Source organism: Gambusia affinis, linkage group LG08, assembly GCF_019740435.1.
Source record: "Gambusia affinis linkage group LG08, SWU_Gaff_1.0, whole genome shotgun sequence".
Taxonomy (NCBI): Eukaryota; Metazoa; Chordata; class Actinopteri; order Cyprinodontiformes; family Poeciliidae; genus Gambusia; species Gambusia affinis.
Window position 1 is genome coordinate 510,061 of NC_057875.1, and position 20,495 is coordinate 530,555.

The following is a 20,495-nucleotide window of genomic DNA, read 5'->3' on the forward strand; positions in this document are numbered from 1 at the left end:
CACCAATAAAGCACAAAAGAAGAAGAATGTTCCTCCAGTCGGACTGTTTGAGCCGGGAAGTACATCGCTCTGTGTCCAGTCCGGTCTTCAGCCTGGACCGGCAGCAGTAGCTTTAGCTCCGTTAGCATTTTAAATGGCTTCCACTGCTGCCTATCAATGTTTCTCTCAGCATTTTTTGCTCACTAGCCGCAGCAGCAGCGGGTTATAGAAACGTTGTGGATAAAAACTGTCTGCAGGCATTTGGTTTTGGCTCGTTAACGATCACCGATCAGCGCTTTCATCAGTTTTGCTGGTTGACAAAGTCTTCTGGCGAGAAATGTTGAGGGCACACTTGTAGGTCCTTTGGAAGTTGTGTTCAGCCATCTCCCACTCAGCTCTTCTTTTTTTCAAGTAATTGCAGCCAACAGCGACACAGTGTGGCATTATCTGAAATTACACCAAGCATGCGCAATATGATTAACAGCCTCTGAGGTAAAGTTAGCCTTCCTACGTTTACTCTGTAGAGAACAGACCAAAAGCCGTCATCAACCCAGCAGGTAAAAAATGGTGACCGCCTTGGTTGAAAATATACATTTTGGAAGTAATTATGAGTTTTGATGTGTCACAAGCAGGAAAAGAACAACCTTTTTGGGCCAACATGTTGATCCTTTGAAGAAAGAAAAAAGTAAAAAGAAATGATAAATACTTCTGTAAACTTAAAATGACCTGAAGGTGTACTTTTCCTAAATTAAAATGTTCCAGTCCAGTCTGAAAAGTACGAGGTCCTACATGTGCTATACTGATGCTCAAGCATACTTAACGACATGAATTTTATCTTTGCTACTTTTTGCAGCATTTAGACATTCTGTGTTTGCTAGTTTTATGTTTTCTGGTCTCTGTTCAGTTCGGCACGTTGCTCAGACTTTCTGTTTTAAAAATGCGTATGAATAAACTTGTCTTGACTTGGTGTTGATGTTGAGGAGAAAAACAAAAGGTTTCCAGTCTGAGGCGACGCTGGAGAAGACCTGGAAACACTTTGTGATCCTCGCAGAAGAAGCTCACAGCTGGGTAGAAGTTCATTAGAAAGCAGATTTTCTGGGCAAATTAATGCACAAGGCATGTAATGCCGTTATACGTAAACCATATGAAATCTGCCTAAAACGTCAAGTCAATGCAAGGTTTTTTCTTTTAGAGCAACCACATGTTTTCCTGCATGTAAAAGTGGAAGCTGAAACGGCCTGGAACTGCTGCTGGACGAACAGCAACGCGGAAAGTTTAAAGAGCCAAAAACAAGTTGAAGCTCCAGATTCTCCTGTCAGCACAGAGAAAACAAGAACAGCTGCTTTCTGTTTGACACCATGCTGCTCAGGAAATCCCAAATTTCCTGCTCTGCTCATGAGATTCAGCCAGATTTGTTATTGTTTGTGTTGATTTACTGAGAAATGTGGCTTTTTTCTCACTCTACAGAGGTATTAATGCAGTGATTGTGCAATATTTAATCATTCTCTCTCATTGTTCATAACAGCCAAGTAGTTTCTGCAGAGCACTGCCAGTCCAGCTTTTACTGTGCAGTCAAACCCAGGCTGCATCTACTGCATTTAGAGGGAATTTATGGGAGTTATTTCAGTAACACGAGCACTGAATCAGAAAATATCAATCATGTCTTCCTCCTGGAAATGAGCTCTGATCTCTTTATGCATCATGAAAAACATCTTCTACGTCTCTGATCCTCCAGGAGAAACATCTGATGCTGCAGCTGATCAATGCAGAGGAAATCAAGAGTTTGTGTTCTCCAGGCCAGCGGAGAGTTTCTACAAACTTGTATTGCAGCTTGTTTGGTGAGAAACTGTCCAATAAGTTAGAATCAAACATGACATCATGTGTGAAAAAGCTGAAAGTAAAAAGAAGACATCCATCCATTTTCTTCCTCTTATCCTGGTCGGGTCGTGGGGTCAGCAGTTTCAGAAGGGAGGCCCAGTCTTCCCTCTCCAGTCTCTTCTTCCAGCTCCTCCAGGAATCCCAAGGCGTTCCCAGGAATCCCAAGGCGTTCCCAGGAATCCCAAGGCGTTCCCAGGAATCCCAAGGCGTTCCCAGGCCAGCAGAGAGACATCGTCCCTCCAGCGTGTCCTGAATTTCCCCTCCTGGTGGGACATGAACTCCTCACCAGGGAGGCGTCCAGGAGGCATCCTGACCAGATGCTCCTCAACTGGCCCCTCTCGATGTGAAGGAGCAGCAGCTCTACTCTGAGTCCCTCCTGGATGACTGAGCTTCTCTCTCTAAGGGAGAGCCCAGCCACCCTACGGAGAAAAATCATTTCAGCCGCTTGTATCCACGATCTCGTTCTTTCGGTCATGACCCAAAGCTCATGACCATAGATGAGGGTGGGAACGTAGATCGACCGCTTCGCACTCGGCTGCGAACCGCTCCAGCGAGAGCTGCAGATCACGTCCTGATGAAGCCAAAAGAACCACATCATCTGCAAAAAGCAGAAATTTGATCCTAAGGCCACCAAAACGGATCCCCTCAACACCTTGGCTGGTCCAGAGATTCTGTCCATAAAAGTAATGAACAGAATCGGTGACAAAGGGCAGCCCTGGCAGAGTCCAACTCTCACCGGAAACGAGCCCGACTTACTGCCGGCAATGTGGACCAGACTCTGACACCGGTCCTACAGGGACCTGACAGCCCGTATCAAGGAGCCCGGTACCCCATACTCCCAGAGAACCCCCCACAGGGCTCCCCGAGGGACACGGTCGAACACCTTCTCCAAGTCCACAAAACACATGTAGACTGATTGGGCGAACTCCCAGAACCCTCCAGGACCTGCTGAGGGTGTAGAGCTGGTCCAGTGTTCCAGAACCAGAACCAGAACCACACTGCTCTTCCTGAATCCGAGGTTCGACAATCCGACGGACCCTCCTCTCCAGAACCCCCGAATAGACCTTGCCAGGGAGGCTTAAGAGTGTGACCGCCCTTTAATTGGAGCACACCCTCCGGTCCCCCTTTTTGAACAGGGGGACCACCACCCCGGTCTGCCAATCCAGGGGAACTGCCCCCGATGTCCATGCGATATTGCAGAGTCGCGTTAACCAACACAACCCTACAACATCCAGAGCCTTGAGGAGCTTTTTGACCACCTCGGTGACCTCGACCCCAGAGATTGGAGAGCCCAACCCAGAGTCCCCAGGCTCAGCTTCCACAATAAAAGGCATGTTGGTGGGATTGAGGAGGTCTTCCAAGAATGGGCTCTTTGCACCTGCCGCGCTGACGTCACAACGGCATGTGCAAATTCTACTCTTTTTTTCGCTTTGTTACCATGACAGCTAGAAAGGAAAAGTCATATTTCAGACACAAATAAAACAATACTAAGCCCTTTGTTGTCTTTCTAATATAATGGGCTTTTAAGTTTTTATGGATTTCCAAACGGTCCTGAATTAAGAAGACGGTGGCTTGTAAATATTCTTCGCTACCAGTTAAAGATAACGCTGCACAGCAAAGTTTACAGCCTTCACTCCGGATCAGCTTCTTCAGCCTAAAGAAGGTAAAGGAGCCTCCTGTGTTATTTCCATGAACAACTTCTGTATTCAGCCTGAAAGAGCGAGTTTATGGGAACGAGAGAGCAGACCAGATCCAGACAGCCGAGCAACTGATCCGCCTGAACACACCGCTGTAAACACCGTCCTGCTTCACAAGAAACATGCAAAACTAATAAAACGAAATAACACGGAGACCTTAAGGAACTCGGAAGCACAACAACTCTGAACCTGAGCAGTCAGCTGAAGTCAGACTGACTCCACAGCTGCTCTGCTGTTAAGCTACCGGCTTGTTGCGCTTCCTGCTTCAGAGGCAAAAGGCCTGGACCGTAAAATCCCGCGTTACTTGGTCTCTGACACTAACGGCAATAAAGTCACGTAATATAATTGAACATAAGGAAAAAAACATTGTCTGTTGGAATGGATGAACAATGTTTAGATACTTAAATAGCACATTTTTACAAGAAAAACGTCAGAGACTATTGCCTACTAGCATAAGCTAAAGCTAATGTTAGCCACAAAGATTAAAGAAAGTAAAACTCACCTTCGTATAACGAGGCGTGCATCTTAAAACTTTTCTCCAGCTTATTGTTGGGGCTTCAGATCGATGTTCATCATTAATTGTTACCTTGGACAAACCCTGAAAACATCCGGAGTAAAGTGACATTTTCGATTGATGGGAAACGATTGAGCCGCTTTTCCCCAAATGCGGAAGCTGAGGTGCAAAGAGCCCATTCTGCCCACCGGCCCACAACGTCCCGAGTCGAGGTCAGTGAGGAGTCACGGAACACGGTCCACTCAGACTCCATGTCCCCCACCTCCCCCGGGACGTGTTCAAAGTTCTGCTGGAGATGGGAGTTAAAGCTCCGTCTCACAGGGGATTCCGCCAGACGTTCCCAGCAGACCCTCACAACACGTTTGGGCTGCCAGGTCTGACCGGCATCCTCCCCCACCAGCGGAGCCAACTCACCACCAGGTAGTGGTCAGTGGACAGAACCGCACCTCTCTTCACCCGAGTGTCCAAGACTTACGGCTACAGATCCGATGAAACGATGACAAAGTCGATCATCGAACTGCGGCCTAGGGTGTCCTGGTGCCAAGTGCACATATGGACACCGTTATGCTTGAACATGGTGTTCGTTATGGACAATCCATGACGAGCACAGAAGTCCAACAGAACCCCACTCGAGTTCAGATGGGGGGGCCGTTCCTCCCAACCACGCCCCTCCAGGCCTCACTGTCAGAAAACAAACATTTCCAATTCCACAGTGAAACCTTTAAGGTTACATTTATGCTGTTTTTAACAATGTTCACATTTTGTTCTTTGGTTTTATTTCCCAAACTTTCTTCAGTTAGTTTACAAAATCTTAATTCTATGTTCTATATTTCTGGTCGTTTTTAATTTATGTGTTTCAGTGAATTCTGTGATTGTTTTAATTATTGTTTTGCATTCAGTGCAGCGTTGCGCCTTTTTGCCAGGTTCTCACTGAAAATCACATTCTGTCATTTTATCTCAAGGATTTCCTGCTGAAATAATTCAGTAATAATATTTCTGTCGTTATGTTTGGTTAGATTCGCCTGTTCACGTCTTGGTATTTCAGCCTTTATGGTCTGAAAACTGGGGCTCCACAGAACGCTTTCCTCACTTTTATTTCTTGCATTAGATTTTTCTGCATCTCTCATGCTTCAGTGAACGTCACACATATTTCTGTAATTAATGAACATGAATTCAACAGGACGGAGGACGAGATGGACTCATCGGCTGAGTGAGTCCATTAACTGACTGACTCTATCAAATGAAATTACGGCTGAATCCTGGAGGTAGGGCAGCGCTAAAAGGGAAAATATTTCCTCAAACCCATATGTAAATTTCTAAATGATATTCAGTATTGACATGATAACAGACGCAGAGCTGCATAGTGCCATGACTCTGTCAGGAAGTCCCAGGTGATGAAAGCAGCCGGTGCTCCTGGTACCAGAGTTCAGTGAAGTCCTGCTGGGTTTCTGCTGTTTGTGGAGAGAAGAAAGCTCCGATAACCTGGCAGGAAAAGACGCAGCTACCCTGAAGCCAGAGGAAAACACACTGCTGCCTCAGGACATTACATCAGAATGATGTTTTCTGTTATCAGGAGAGTTTCTTTCAGTCCAGACGGACGAACCCTTTTCATGTCGCTGAATTCAGAAGAAATAATGGCAGCTGATAATGGACATGCTAACCAAACTGACAGGCTAATTTATTTAAATCTTCTTTCCAGCCAGAGAACAATAAAAGCTTCAGTCAGTTTCATCATGTACCGACTCCAGGGGGTTTGGCCCAACCTGTGATTGCTGCATTTCACGGCCGTTCAGCACCAGGGGGCGACGCTCGGAGAGGACAGGTGGAGGGCCGTACGCCGCCTGCTTCACTCTCAGACACTGCAGTCAGGCTCCAGAGCGCTAATCACTGAGCGTCTCCCTGAGAATCCCGCAGCAGGATTCTGCTGCTCCTCACGTTTGGACCAAAACCTTCCTGGTGGCTCTGTTGCTGCAGGATGAGGGGAAATGTGTGGATCTGCAGCAGACCTGGCTGTAGCGCGCTAACAGAGTCTGACATGTCCAGAGCTGCCACTCTGTTCTGATCTTCATCACAGCAGAAATGCTTTAATCTTTGACTTGTGATATTAATGTGAATTATTAATGCTTCCTCCTGTAGGTTGGTGCTCCCGCTTCCCTTCAGTCACCTGCAGCACATCACTCATTACCATGGAAACGAATAACAGCATCAACTGGACCAGTTCTAGCAAAACCTCTTCCAACTTCCTACAGCTGTGCTGCAGCTAATGCCATTGTAGGAGCCATTTAGCCTTTTTTGTGTTTATCGCCACCAGGGGGCGTATTTCATTTTGAGTTCTGTGTCTAATGGGGGATGGGTTATTTAAGGACAAGCATGATTATGTTCAGGTGTTGTTGATAGGAAGGGGCAACAGTTTTCTACTGTGTTTTCAGGTTAAGGTTCTATGTCAGAATGTAAGTGAATTTGCAATGGAAATAGCAGCGATGGACAACATGCAAACAATAAACGACTATATTATAAAACAAAACAAAGACTGGCATCCGGAATTCTTAATAGAGCACACGTAAGACCAACGCTTCAACAATCAACAACCGGTAGCCTAAAATACAGGATTTTAGACGCTACATTTAGGTAGAAAACTGCCTCGTTTGGAGGAACCACCGATCCTTCTGCATTTGGTTGCACGAAGCCGCAAAGTAAAGGTCGCACCGAAGCAGGCTATTGGAGCCGCCGGACAATCGGAGAGGAGCGACCGGGACACCGGGCGTCGGAACCGGACAGGAGCGACCGAGACACCGGGCGTCGGAGCCGCAGAGGAGCGATCGCGACACCGGGCGTCGGAACCGGAGCCGCACAGGAGCGAACGGGACATCGGCGTCGGAACCGGAGCCGCACAGGAGCGAACGGGACATCGGCGTCGGAACCGGAACCGCACAGGAGCGATCGGGTCACCGGACGTCTGAACTGGAGCCGCACAGGAGCGATCGGGTCACCGGACGTCTGAACTGGAGCCGCACAGGAGCAAACGACGCTGCACGCTTGGAACAGAGCTGCATGGATCGAGCTATTGGAGCCACAAGGATTCGTAACAGGACATCGGGACGCAGATCATCAATGCCGGCCAACGCATCATTGGGGTATGTGGGTCAGCGCTGATATCTATGAATGGCCATCATTTGTGCACACAAAGGTCCAAGCTTAAATCCAATGCATTGGTAGCAGACTGAAGACTGCTTAAAAGAAAAGGAGAGTTCTCCATAAATAAACAATCTACAATTTACGACCAAATTAACTGAAAACTGTCGGCCATTATGGCAGAAGAGGAAAATGTTGGTCTGGATCAGGAGGGTCAACATAACATTATGGGTGAAGAGGAAAGTTCTCAGAGGGAAGCTGAAAAAAGACAAGTGAAATTAACAGGCAAAGCTTTGTTGATGAAAATCAGTAACTTAGAAAGTGAGAGAAAAACAAAGTTAAATAAGCTCACAAAATTAAGACAAACTATTACAGTGTTGAAAAATGACAAAGGGTGTGTGAATGACATTAAGGGAGAATTTAAAAGGTATTTAGGTTTGTATAATGAAATACAAAAGGTACACCAGGGTTTGTTGAGATTATTGCCGGTAGATGAAACACAAAAGCATGATACATGGTTTCAAGCTAAAATGTTGAATGTTCATGATTTTGTTACTTCTACTCATAAATGGTTGGCTGAGGCTCAGGGTTGCTCAGTCGGTGTGCCTGACGATATTAGAGAAAATGAAAGTAAAATGATAATGAAGCTGAAACAAAAGCTGCCAGTGGTAGCATGATCATGATGGAGGAGGAGCTACAAATTGAACCTCATGACAGCATTTCAAATGTTTCTTTAAGGTCTTTTAGAAAGACTGGGAGTCAAAGGGGTTCTTCTACAACAACCAGCAAATCTTCAACACTTTCTGAACAAATAAAAGCAGAAGCAGAAAGGGCTGCACTCCTGGCATGTGCAGCTGCTTTAAAGGAGAAGCATGCGCTGGAGGAGCAGGAATACCTGTTAAAGAAAAGAAAGGAAGAACTTGAGATGGACACCAAAATAGCTGCTGCTAACGCCAAGCTAATGGTTCTAGAGGGCAGCACTAAAGGCAGCATTACATCTAAGCGTTCTGATGGAATGGATTCATATGTTAGAAAAGGTGCTAGACCCAAGATCAAACCTACTTTACTCCTTTCACAAACTTCACAGTTGGTTACCAAACCTGCAAAAAAGCTTCAAGAAGATGCAGGACTGCTATTGGATAAAGAGGTTGAGTCAGATCTATACACGGCTTATGTACAGCATATTCCACCCCAGGTTGATGACACTGTTTTCAATTCTTTGGTGTCACAAACGGCTCGCCCTGCTGTTCAAACTTCTAAAGCTTCTATTATTTTATCCGATCCCAATGTTACCACTCAAAACAGTTTGCTTCCATCAAATCAAAATCCATCTGCTGGAGACCTCTACAATGTATTGAAACAGCAGAATGACATAACAACTCTTCTGGTTCAAATGCAAACAAGCCAGTTACTGCCACACAGAGAAATTCCCATTTATGATGGAGATCCTTTACAGTTCAACTCATTTATGAAAGCCTTTGAACATTGTGTGGAAGCAAAGACCAGTTGTAAAGGAGACTGTTTGTACTACCTTGAACAGTACACCAGGGGGCAACCAAGAGACCTGGTACGTAGTTGCCTTCACATGACTGCAGAAAGAGGATACACTGTGGCCAAGCAACTCTTAAAAGAACATTTTGGCAATGAATTTAATATTACTGCAGCCTACATGGAAAAGGCCACTGGTTGGCCCAACATTAAAGGTGAAGATGCTATAGCATTAAAGGCATTTGGACTGTTCCTTCGTGAATGCTGCAATGCAATGGAGGAACTGCAGTATTTGGATGAGTTAAGCATGCCAGCTAACATGAAAATCTTGGTTCAAAAGTTTCCTTTTAAACTAAGAGAAAAATGGAGAACAAAAGCAAATGAGATTTTTGAGAGAACTAGTCAAAGAGCAGGTTTCAGAGATATTGTTGCTTTTATTGAACACCAGATTAAGATCATCTCTGATCCGATTTTTGGAGATATACAAGACTTACAACCTGCTAAGGGAATCATAAGACCTAGCAAACCTCAAATAAAGTCACAGTTTAAAAGAAACAGTTTTGTCACCCATGTTTCTGTTAAGGATGACTGTAACATGCCGTCTCAAAAATGAAGTAACTGTTGCAAATCAAATTATTCATCCTGTCTGTATTGTAAACAGGATGGTCATGTATTGGAACAATGTCGACAATTAGGAAAGAAGTCACACAGGGAAAAACTAGACTTTATAAAAAACAAAGGTTTATGTTTTGGTTGCTTGGATACAGGACATTTCAGCAAGAATTGTGATAAGCGCATCGCTTGCAAACACTGTAACCAAAAGCATCCCAGCATTTTGCACATTGGACAGAAGGAAAATCCCCATCAGAAAGAGTTGGATCAGGCAGCAAAGGGCTGTAAAACCTCCTCTACTTGTGGTCATCCTGGGGCTGGCCACCATACAGGATTCTTCCCATCCTGCCTGTGAAAGTGAAAAGTTCAAAGGGAACTAAGATCATTAAAACGTATGCCTTTCTGGATCCAGGGAGCACTGATACATTCTGCTCTGAAAGACTTCTTAATGAACTTAACATTCAAGGTCGAAAGGCTCAGATTCATCTCCGGACAATGGGTCATAGTAAAACAATGACAACCTCTATCATTAAAGGGCTGGAGATTGCAGAAATAAATGGAAGCCATTTCTATCAGCTTCCCATTGTGTTTACAAAGGAAATGCCAGTCTCCACCGACAATATCATCAGTGAGGAGGAGCTGTCAAAATGGTCATACTTAAAGGACATTAATTTTCCTCGCATACAGGCTGGTGTAGACTTATTAGTGGGCACAAATGCATCTAAACTAATGGAACCTTGGGAGGTGGTTAATAGTAGAGGTGAAGGGCCCTATGCAATCAGAAGCCTCCTAGGATGGGTTATAAATGCTTCAGCAGAAGGTTACAAGGATCTTGAAAATGGGTACCCTTCAGTTCATGTCAACAGAACTACAGTTGATAAAATTGAAGAGCTTCTGACGAGCCAATACAACTATGACTTCATTGAGAAGTCCTTTACAGAACAAGAGGAAATGTCAAGAGAGGAACAAAAATTCCTAGACATAATGGATCGCTCTGCACAGCTAGAGAATGGACATTACAAACTGAAACTGCCTTTCAAAAGGGAAGAACTTGTAATGCCAAACAACATTTCTGTTGCTCTGCAGCGCATACTTGGGTTGAAAAGGAAATTCAAAAAGAACAGAAGTTTTCATAAAGAATACACAAACTTTATGACTAATGCCATTAATTGTGGACATGCAGAAAGGGTTCCACAACATCAGCTGACAGCAGTGAAAGGCAAGGTGTGGTATATACCACATCATGGTGTATACCATCCACAAAAGCATAAGCTGTGGTATTTGATTGTGGAGCAGAGTATAAAGGGGTCTCACTTAACAGTCAGCTTTTACAGGGCCCTAACCTAACTAGCTCATTGGTGGGGGTTCTAGTAAGGTTTCGGCAGGAACATGTGGCATTAATGGCAGACATAAAATCCATGTTCCACCAGGTTAAGGTGTCTGAGGACCATGTGGACTTTCTACGCTTCATGTGGTGGCCTCAAGGTAATCTAGAACAAGACCTTGAGGAATACCGTATGACTGTCCACTTATTTGGTGCAGTCTCCTCACCGAGCTGTGCTTGCTATGCTCTCAGAAAGACTGCTGAGGATAATCAGTCCAGCTTCTCAGAAGATGTTGTACTAACAGTCAACAAAAACTTTTACATGGATGACCTCTTAAAAAGTCTGCCATCAGAGGAAAGTGCAGTTACCATGGCCAAAGATCTTATGGCTATTTGCAGCAGAGGAGGATTTACGCTAACCCAATGGCTTAGCAACAGCCGAGAAGTGCTCCAATGTATCCCAGAAGAACTCATGTCCCAAACTCTTTGTGAGTTGAATCTGAACAGTGATGAGCTACCGGTAAACAGAGCACTAGGTTTACAATGGTGCACAGAGACAGACAGTTTTAAGTTCAAACTGAAAGTCAAAGACAAGCCTTCCACTAAAAGAAGGTGGGAACAAATCCAATACATTTCAGACCTCCTTTGGAAACGTTGGATTCGAGAATATCTACCGTTATTACAAGAACGACAAAAATGGATAAAGAAAAAAAAGGTGCTTCATCCCTGGAGATGTGGTAGTAGTTATGGACTCCACAACACCTCGAGGGTCTTGGATATTAGGGAAAGTTATTAAAACTTTTCCAGATAAAAAGGGTTTGGTGCGAGTGGTTCATCTTCAAACAAAAACAAACATTATTGAAAGACCTGTGACAAAAATGTGTCTGTTATGTGAAGCTACGAACTGTTAAACTGGTAGAATAGTGAATGTGTAAACTTGGGTTGCCTGTTATGTATAATTGGGCAAATATTTATTTGTGGCTCCTTTAATTTAAGTTTGATAATTGCTACGTCTACTGCCACACGCAATTAGGGGCTGGCGTGTAGGAGCCATTTAGCCTTTTTTGTGTTTATCGCCACCAGGGGGCGTATTTCATTTTGAGTTCTGTGTCTAATGGGGGATGGGTTATTTAAGGACAAGCATGATTATGTTCAGGTGTTGTTGATAGGAAGGGGCAACAGTTTTCTACTGTGTTTTCAGGTTAAGGTTCTATGTCAGAATGTAAGTGAATTTGCAATGGAAATAGCAGCGATGGACAACATGCAAACAATAAACGACTATATTATAAAACAAAACAAAGACTGGCATCCGGAATTCTTAATAGAGCACACGTAAGACCAACGCTTCAACAATCAACAACCGGTAGCCTAAAATACAGGATTTTAGACGCTACAGCCATCATATGTTGATCTTTGGTTCTGTTTGTGTAAAAGCTGTTTGGTTTGGCTGCTGTGTCTTTAGGCACCACAAGAGGGCGACAGCGCCCTTCCTCCAGCTCTGATCCAGGCTCCTGATTGATTAATATGATTGATTTTTATTGATCTGATTGATCTGTACTTTCTGCTGAGAATCCTGCAGCAGTCCAGAATAAAACCACATCTTAACGTCTTAAAGCTGCAGGAGGAAAATTCTGCTTTTGCTGTGGATATTATTTTCTCCAATCACCTCCTGGTTTCTGATCACTTGATATTGACAGATATTGTTGAAACCTTCTGCTGAGACTAAACAAATGATTCCAGCTATTTGAACATTTCTCTAGTTTCATAATCTTTATTCAGTTTTGTTCAAAATATTCATGCACATCTTCATAAAGATATATAAAGAGAAGAAAATGTTGACTGTATTCTTACAGATGGAACTGTGCTGTTCAGTCTGAAAATGTTGGTGGAAAATACAAACAAGGAACCTCAGCTGAGAAAGATCCCTGATTCACTCAACCAGATGATTAAAAATAACAAGAATAAAATGTCTTTTCAGATTTTAGGGGATTGAAACGTCTACAACATGTGTCCATACGGGATTTTAGTGCAACACTGAATGTTATGTTTAACACAAACTGTTTTCTGTGTCTGGGTCTCACAGGGTTAATGAATCCCTCTGAACTTCAGTCTGCACTTTATTTCACCAGAAGCTTTCAGGACCAACCGCCAGCTGCCTTTTCACCGACGGCCTGGTTTCATCTGCGCCCCGTAAACACGTCTAAATCTTCCAAATATTGTTTCTGTTTCTGGGTTTGTCCTGATCCGACAGTTTTCCACGTTTTATCTGATTGAGTTTTCCATGTTTTGCTTACAGGAGATTTCCTGCAGCTCGGCTGCTCCAGGTCTTGCAGCTGGAGGTTTTGGTATCTGCCTCTGCATGTCATATTTTCCTTCAGCTCTATTTCATGTTTCTGGCAGATAACTGCGTTTCTGTGGATGAGCTGCAGATCCTCACAAACGTCTTCTTTGCTTTTCTTTCCAAGATGCACCAACAAGTCGTTATTTTTAATTTTTCTAAAAATATACAAATATACTTCCTAAACTGTAGGAAGTTCATTAATTCAAAGTGTTTATTAATAAATAAAGAATTCCCCGTCTGCCTTTTGGCTCTAGCTATTCAGGGTGGAAGTGATGCTGCTGGTTTCTGTCAGTTAGTTTAATTATGAAGCTTCGTCCCTGTGGCTCTCTGGGGTTAGTCTGCAGCTCTTGCATCAAAGAGCTCAGCTCCACCGGGGAATTCAGTTTTCCTTTGTCTTAATGTTTCATTGGTCAGTTACACCAGGCTGCATCCATGGTGGAAGGCACATGTTAGGAAATATTTGGATGTGACACAATATGAAAAGAATAATTAAAATTTTCCATTAACTTCCATTTTGGTGTGTGAAATCATGGAACAGCGCCTCCTGGTGGCAGCATGATGGCGCAGCTGTTTGGTCATTTATTTTTAGTTCTAGATGCTGAGCAGCTGGGAGGATTTTAGCTGTTACCTCTTTACTCGTTGGAACAGCTGTTAGGATGCGTAACCATGGAAACGGCGCATGTTTTTGGAACTGGGAGCCGATTAGCATTTCAAAATTACAATTGAACTTTGACCCCAAATCCCAGAGACTTTTCTGTCCATCATGACGGACAAGGATCGCATCCCCGACTCCAGCGTCTCTGTAACCAGCTGAGGGATTCAAACAGGCGGTAGATTAGCAGAGCTAGCTAACAACTGATGTCGAGCTGTTAGCATGTTAGCATGATGTCATGCAGCTGTCAGAGGCCTCTTCAGATTTGTTGTTAAACTGTTTCTCTTAGCCTGAGTGACAGTTAGCACAGCGAGAAGCAGACAGTCAAAATGCACTGCAACATTTAAACAATATAAAAAAGCACATCATCATCCACAACAACCGTTTGAAGGTAGCTGGGTTACAGCAGCATTTCATTTTGCTTCGGGATAAATAAAGTGTTTTCTGATTTGAACTGAAGCGATTCAGCGATTCTGTTTCAGGCTTCAAGGTTAGAAATGTTTTGTTTCTCCAAGCAGGTCCAGCTGGTCACAAAGGAAAAGTGCAGCCGCCCGTTGGTCCACAGCGCTGAGAGGAAATCTGCTTGATTCTGTTTTCCTGTTGGGTTTATTTATTTCTGCCTCTTCTGGTGTGGATCTCTAATGACCGTTTTAATCTAAATTTCCCATAAAAAGCAGTTCAGCTTTAACCCAGTGAGAACAGAAGACTGCACCAGGTGAATGTTGGGTAAATGTGAGTTTATGGGACATTTCAGTGGGAACTTGTTTAATCTTGTCTTAGTGAGAAGAAATAAAACCTGCTGCATTGAAGCGTTTTGCATTAACCTCAGTAATCAGATTACTGACGTCAATGGCTGAAACCTCTGGATCTTAGTTTGGATGTTTCTGCAGCTTTAATAAGAAAATCGTCGGATTGTTTGATTTTGAAACAATTTCTGTTTTTTTCTGCTGACTAAGCATTTACCGTGATCTCGGTTGCTGTTTTAATCTTGAAGCTGTAGTCCGTGCTGTGGGGACGTTTCTGCTCTGAACTGATCAGATTATTCTGTTTTCCGGCCGGTTTGGATCGGTGCCATGTCTGCCTGCGGGTCAGGATGACCAGAACCTTTCAGAACCTTCGGCTCCGGCCGGTTGGTGCCTTCCTGTGTGAGTCCATGCTGAACATCAGTGGAGTAATTATCTTATTATCCTCATTCGAGTCATTACGTGTGAAACAAATGCTGCAGCTCAGATTGAAGGTAATTAGGAGCAATTCCTGACACAAGAGACAGAATGATTCCTCTCAGCTGTACGCTACTGTGCAAAAGTTCTAGACCAGTCCTTATTCTGGCGTCAAAACTCCAGTCAGTTCTCCAGCTCTCTGGAAGTCTTCCTTTAGATGCTGCTGGATTTGACTCTTTTCTCTGACCTTCACTGCTTGTTGTGCCGTCTCTTTAAATGCAAATGAGCCTCTTTGTCCGCCGCCATTTGCGCTAACATTGTCACTGAATGCATTCGGACCACTTGCTCCACTAAAACATGTAAGAATGTTGAAAACTCTCAGTACGCCTCTGTCTTCAAGCAGCTAACAGCTAGCATACAACGCTAACATTAGCAGGAGCTACGATGCTACTGCTAGCAAAACAACAAACAGGAGTAATTTCTTGTTTAAAATAAAGTGTGTCATTTTGGTATTAAAGTGAATCTATATTTGTCATCTTTACTGTAGAAATTTCTTAGTTAGCAGTAGAAACTGATGTAGAGAAGTTGGAAACGCTGCAGTTTGTTTCCTTTCATAGCTGCTTAGTTTGTCTCGTCGTTTTGATGGCAGATCAAGAAAGAGAAATAAATCCTGAGATCGGCTGAAAACCGCAGACTTTATCCAAAAAAAACGTTTTCATGTTTCTTTAATCGGAAACAAAGACAGGCCAGTTTTATTTGTTCTGGTTGAATTAAATTCATTCATGGAGCAGAAATAACTACATCCCGTTTCAACAGCCGACCTTTTCTAGATTTTTAGACATTTAGCTAAAATATAAAGATCACACAGAATTGTGTTTTGTTGCTTTTATTCAATAAGATAATATTCATTCAGCAGACAGAACTCTGCTGAGCATGGAGATGCAGTCGGATGAACATCCACCGCTCTTCAAACCTACAAAACCAGGGATTTCAGGAGAAATTGGTTTTTAGATGAGCCACAGGTACAAAACGCTGGAATGAAACGGATTAATGAGCTGCACTTTGTGTAGATCAGTTCTCCAGAACCTTAACGAGCTCATTTTTCTGTTCAGCAGCTGCAGCAGAGGAACATCTAAGAGCTGCAGGGCAGCGGCTCCAGGACTGGAGTTTGACATCTAGATATCTAGATCTCTACATGATCTAGCTCTACATCATGTAGCTCTACATCATCTAGCTCTAGCTTCTATGACGCACAGATCTGGAACAAACTTCCAGAAAACTGAAAAGGAGCAGAAACCCTGATGTCCTTTAGATCAGAGCTATCTGAGCATCATGAGTGGAACCTGATTGACTGTTTTTGGTTTTCCTTTCCTTTATTGTGACAGTCTGATGTGCGCTTCCTGTTTCCGCCGTGCTGTTTCTGAATCGACTGAGTAACTGAGGTGAATGTTGATGTGAAGTCGGAGACGCTGCAGCCTGGAGATCTTCTGTCCATCTGCAGCGTTTCCTCTCAGATCCACTCGGTGACTCTTCCTCTCTTATTTACTGCCACTGTGTGGATTCTCAGCAGGGCTCCTTGTTGAGGCTGTTCTGGTGGCTGCAGGGTACAATTGGCAGTTCTGATTACTCCATGCTTTGTTAGTCGTCATGATTGTAACCATTATCACCTTCCTCATCAGTGGAACTGTGGAACGGATAGTAATTGTAATTGCCTCTTAGTGGCTGAGTGTGAGCCTCCTCTGGTCCTCCATGGCTGTCTGTTGTCTCAGATAATACGTAATTAGCTGGATAATCTCTGGTCTTCAGAGCTTGTTGTGGAAACGGGAACTTTTCTGCTGCTCAAATAAAACCCAGAGGAGCCGAAACTCGGAGCCTGAGCCGCCATGTTCAGGTTAAAGCAGAACCAGGAGAGGAGCTGGACCAGCAGTCAGCAAACACATTTTAAAGTTTGTATCATTCCTTTTTATTCTCATTTTTTTATTAAAAGTCTGTAAAATAAAATGTTAGACCTCCCAGAAGGATCGTAACGTTTTAGTCGTGTAGAAACTCAGCTGCATCCTGGATGAATATGGACAGACAGACAGACGGTAATCTGACTTCTCTGAGCTCAGATGTTTAGATTCAACTTCCAAGTATTTTCTATAAATTACATACAAGAATTCTCACATTTTCTCTTTACTGTGGAAATGTGCTGCAGTCTGAAGGAAGAGGCTGCAGCTGCTGCTACCAGAGAATCAAACTGCATGACAGCACATTTAGGAATAATTGGCTTGTAGAAATCAAAAGCCTGCGTCTGTCTGCGTATCCGTCTGTCTGCGTATCCGTCTGCGTCTGTCTGCGTCCGTCTGCGTCTGTCTGCGTCTCTGCCTGCGTTGTTCCCTGGGAGGCTGGAAAACCATCTCAGTATGAAAACATGATCAGAGGCAGGATCAGGCTTTTACCTCAGCAACATTCACTGAGCTGCTCAGGTTTTGGACTCTTTGGTCCGTTTAGACGGTGATTCAAGTTGTTTCTTTAAAATGTCACCAAACACTAATGTGAAGGCTGAGGAAGAGGAGAAGCGTAAACTGATTAGATCTCACTTTAAAGAGGAACAGAACCTCACTGTCGTCCCTCATTAGGACAATGTCTCTGAGAACCGCCAGAATCCCTGCAGAACCGGGCCTCTGTGATTCTGAACCACGACCCAAAACTATTATCTTTATTCTGCTGCGATCTGAAAGCTGCAAGCTGAAGCAGCTTCTGTTGTTCCGACACAAAGCGAGTCCAAAACTCAGGCAGGATGAGAAGAAATGGAGCAGAGAGACGGAAACCCGGATCTGCAGAAAACACATTAAAATACAAATTAAATTATTTTCATTTAGTTTCTGTATTTAAATTAAGTTCTGAGTTTTAGCACTACAGAAAAAATGAATCTGCAAGACTGGAGACTGGAGGAGGCGCGTCTGCACTGATGTCAGGACTTCCTGTAGTTTCAGGTGCTGAGGGAGGTCAGCCGGAGGTCAGCCGAAGGTCAGCCAGAGGTCAGCCAAAGGTCAGCCGGAGGTCAGCCAAAGGTCAGCCGGAGGTCAACCAAAGGTCAGCCGGAGGTCAGCCAAAGGTCAGCCGGAGGTCAGCCAAAGGTCAGCCGGAGGTCAGCCGAAGGTCAGCCAAAGGTCAGCCGGAGGTCAGCCGAAGGTCAGCCGGAGGTCAGCCAGAGGTCAGCCGGAGGTCAACCAAAGGTCAGCCAAAGGTCAGCCGGAGGTCTGAAAAGTCGCCAAAGCAACAAAGTGGAAAAGTTAGCAGCACCTGCTGCGTCCTGCTAACACCTGGCCACGCCCCCAGTGTCTCCTGGCTCCGCCCACTTAATGCTCAGCATTAGTTGAGGGCGGGGCTAAGCTTTCACAGCTTTCGGCTCTGATGGCGCCCTGGACGAAGAGCCGACAGCTGCTCGACTTCAGCGGCATCCTCAGGTTGCCATGACAACAAATTGCACATCCATGAATCTTAAGCAGAAAATGTCATTAAATAACTTCTATAAACTGTAATTACGTCAGAAAATGTGAAGTTAATTTCCTGCATAAATCAGAATAAAAATGATAAAAAAGATGAATAAAAATGTAACTTTAGTCACAACCTGGCTGATCTGTTCCAGGAGACAGAAAAAGACATTCAGAGAATGTTCTGATTACCTTTATTATCATGGTTAGCTGGCTGAGAACTAATAGTTTGAAAGTAAAAGTGGCTGAAATAAACTTCCTGAGGCTCGTCTGCAGCTCAGCTTCAGTCCTGCGACCGCAGCGCAGCGTTAGCAGTTAGTTTGAATGAGCCGGTGGTTGGAGGTCAGCGCTGCTGTCAGGTTAATGCCTTTTACTGCCGCTGCAGGAGGGAGGGGCTCACTCTCACCTGACCACCAATTAACTTCACTTCCCTCATTATAATTCAAATTACCGTCATTTACCATAAATTCAACAAATAAGCTCTCCTCGGCACAGAGTAAAGTCATTTATCAGAGAACTTTTATCTTCTCCGGTTGGCTGTGATTTCATCCAATAATCAGATGTTTCAATAATTCAGCTTCTGGACGGATGAGAGCAGAGAGGAGTTGTTCTTCTTTATGTCGGAGCAACATTAGAAAACTCTGGACCTGGTGAAAGTCTCAGAGCGGCTCTTCAGATGACGGCCATGTTGGCAGGATCCGACCGACGGCGTGTCGATCTCACGCAGAGTCACCTTCCCATCGTGGAGAGGAAACCGTCTGCAGCCTTCCTCTCCGCTCTCCTTCCCTCCTCTGATGATCACAAACATCTGTCTGGACCTGACGACACGTTTCTGATGCTGGAACCTAAAACTGCAGCTCCACGTTCTGAAGATCATTAAATATAAAGATCCTGCTTTATTACTGAAGCTCTTCCTCTAATCTGTCAGTAAAACACTGCAGAGAGGAAGGAAATAATGATTTCAATCCAAACATTTCAGAGTTTATGAGTTCATTTGGCCACAGATTCCATGAGCCATAAATGTCATCAGGAAATGAAAAATAAAAGTTAAAAACTCTGAAGCAGCGTTGAAGTTTATCCAGAAACGTTTCCACTGAATCCTCACGTCTCACCAGGACGCTTTTTAAAATAATTTTTCATTTAATGGTCATTAATAGTGATCCAAATGAACACAAATAAACTGACAAGAATATTTAAGAGTGGATTTTTCTGGAAATATGAACTTTAGATTAGAATCTAACTTATTAGATGATTACTGTCAGAACAATTCTGGTATTTTTCATAAAACATAACAGCTTGTCGCCCATCGTGTAGAAACGCTGCAGTTCATGAAGTTATTGAATGAAATGACTAGAGGAGCAAAACGAAGCAGCAGCCGACCTGTGACCTGACCAGATGAACTCGGCTCCTTCCAGCTTCTGGAAATGATGGATGTGTGTTTTTATTGGGTGTATGTAAACTTGTGGTTTCTGTGTGAAAGTGGGCGGAGCTTTCATACAAAGCCCGCCCGTCTCTGATGAGGCTGCAGGGAGTCCGGCAGCGGAGCCTCCGGCAGCGGAGCGTCCGGCAGCGGAGCGTCCGGCAGCGGAGCGTCCGGCAGCGGAGCGTCCGGCAGCGGAGCGTCCGGCAGCGGAGCGTCCGGCAGCGGAGCGTCCGGCAGCGGAGCGTCCGGCAGCGGAGCGTCCGGCAGCGGAGCGTCCGGCAGCGGAGCGCGGCGCTGCCGGTCTCTGCTCACTTTGCTACAAGCGCTTCTGCAGCTCCAGATGAAATAAGTGGCTCTGTCCTGGCGCACCGTTTCAGGTTGTCCTGAATCGAACTGTCGCTACACGTTCACCGGATTTATTTCGCTGACGTTTGTCTTGGAAATCCGTGCCCACGAATATTTCTCGGTGATGGACGTTGATGAATTAAAGCCAGAGAAGTTTTATTTACCACCAACGGGAGGCAGAAGGTCTGATGAGCAGCCCGAGCTGTGAACCATGGTGGCGGCAGCATCATGCTGGGGGTTACTTTCTGAAGCTATAGCTTTTCCTGATGTAGGTACTGAATTATATATCACCCAGTTTTTTTGTCCTGTTTTGTCCATAAATGAAATGAAGGTTTTTGGCTCCTCCCTTCAGGCTGAACGTGACGTTTCTGTGTTCATGGCGCCGGCTGGCCGACCAGCTCCGATTCTGTCCGATTCTGTAGCATGAGAAGGTCATACAGCAACAGTCTTCAGTCAGAGGCCTAATCAGAT

General features: G+C 44.4%; 1 protein-coding gene and 1 long non-coding RNA gene across 7 annotated transcripts; both read left to right on the forward strand.

Moving 5' to 3' along the window:
• Window positions 1-3,451: 3,451 nt before the first annotated feature.
• Window positions 3,452-6,327, forward strand: LOC122835111. The gene is made up of 3 exons (XR_006371264.1): window positions 3,452-3,520; window positions 5,249-5,333; window positions 5,417-6,327. It is a non-coding gene; the product is annotated as an uncharacterized LOC122835111 (long non-coding RNA).
• An 8,032-nt stretch (window positions 6,328-14,359) lies between these two features.
• LOC122835110 (nipped-B-like protein) lies at window positions 14,360-18,333 on the forward strand. 6 transcript variants are annotated; one of them, XR_006371259.1, is made up of 3 exons: window positions 14,360-15,136; window positions 16,584-16,723; window positions 17,750-18,333. XR_006371259.1 is itself a non-coding variant. In XM_044123865.1 (2 exons), the coding sequence occupies exons 1-2, from the start codon at window positions 14,711-14,713 to the stop codon at window positions 18,080-18,082; spliced, it is 477 nt and encodes a 158-aa protein (XP_043979800.1). In that variant the 5' UTR covers window positions 14,360-14,710; the 3' UTR covers window positions 18,083-18,333. The 6 variants fall into 6 exon arrangements, 1 of the variants encoding a protein (XP_043979800.1); XR_006371261.1 differs by having other exon boundaries at window positions 14,360-14,854; XR_006371262.1 differs by having other exon boundaries at window positions 14,360-14,762.
• The last annotated feature ends 2,162 nt before the right edge of the window (window positions 18,334-20,495 follow it).

Coding starts and splice junctions, on each gene's coding strand:
- LOC122835110 (XM_044123865.1), top strand. CDS start 14,711: ATGACCAGAACCTTTCAGAACCTTCGGCTCCGGCCGGTTGGTGCCTTC. Junction 14,855..17,749: donor TGCTGCAGCTCAGATTGAAG/GTAATTAGGAGC, acceptor GACTTCCTGTAG/TTTCAGGTGCTGAGGGAGGT.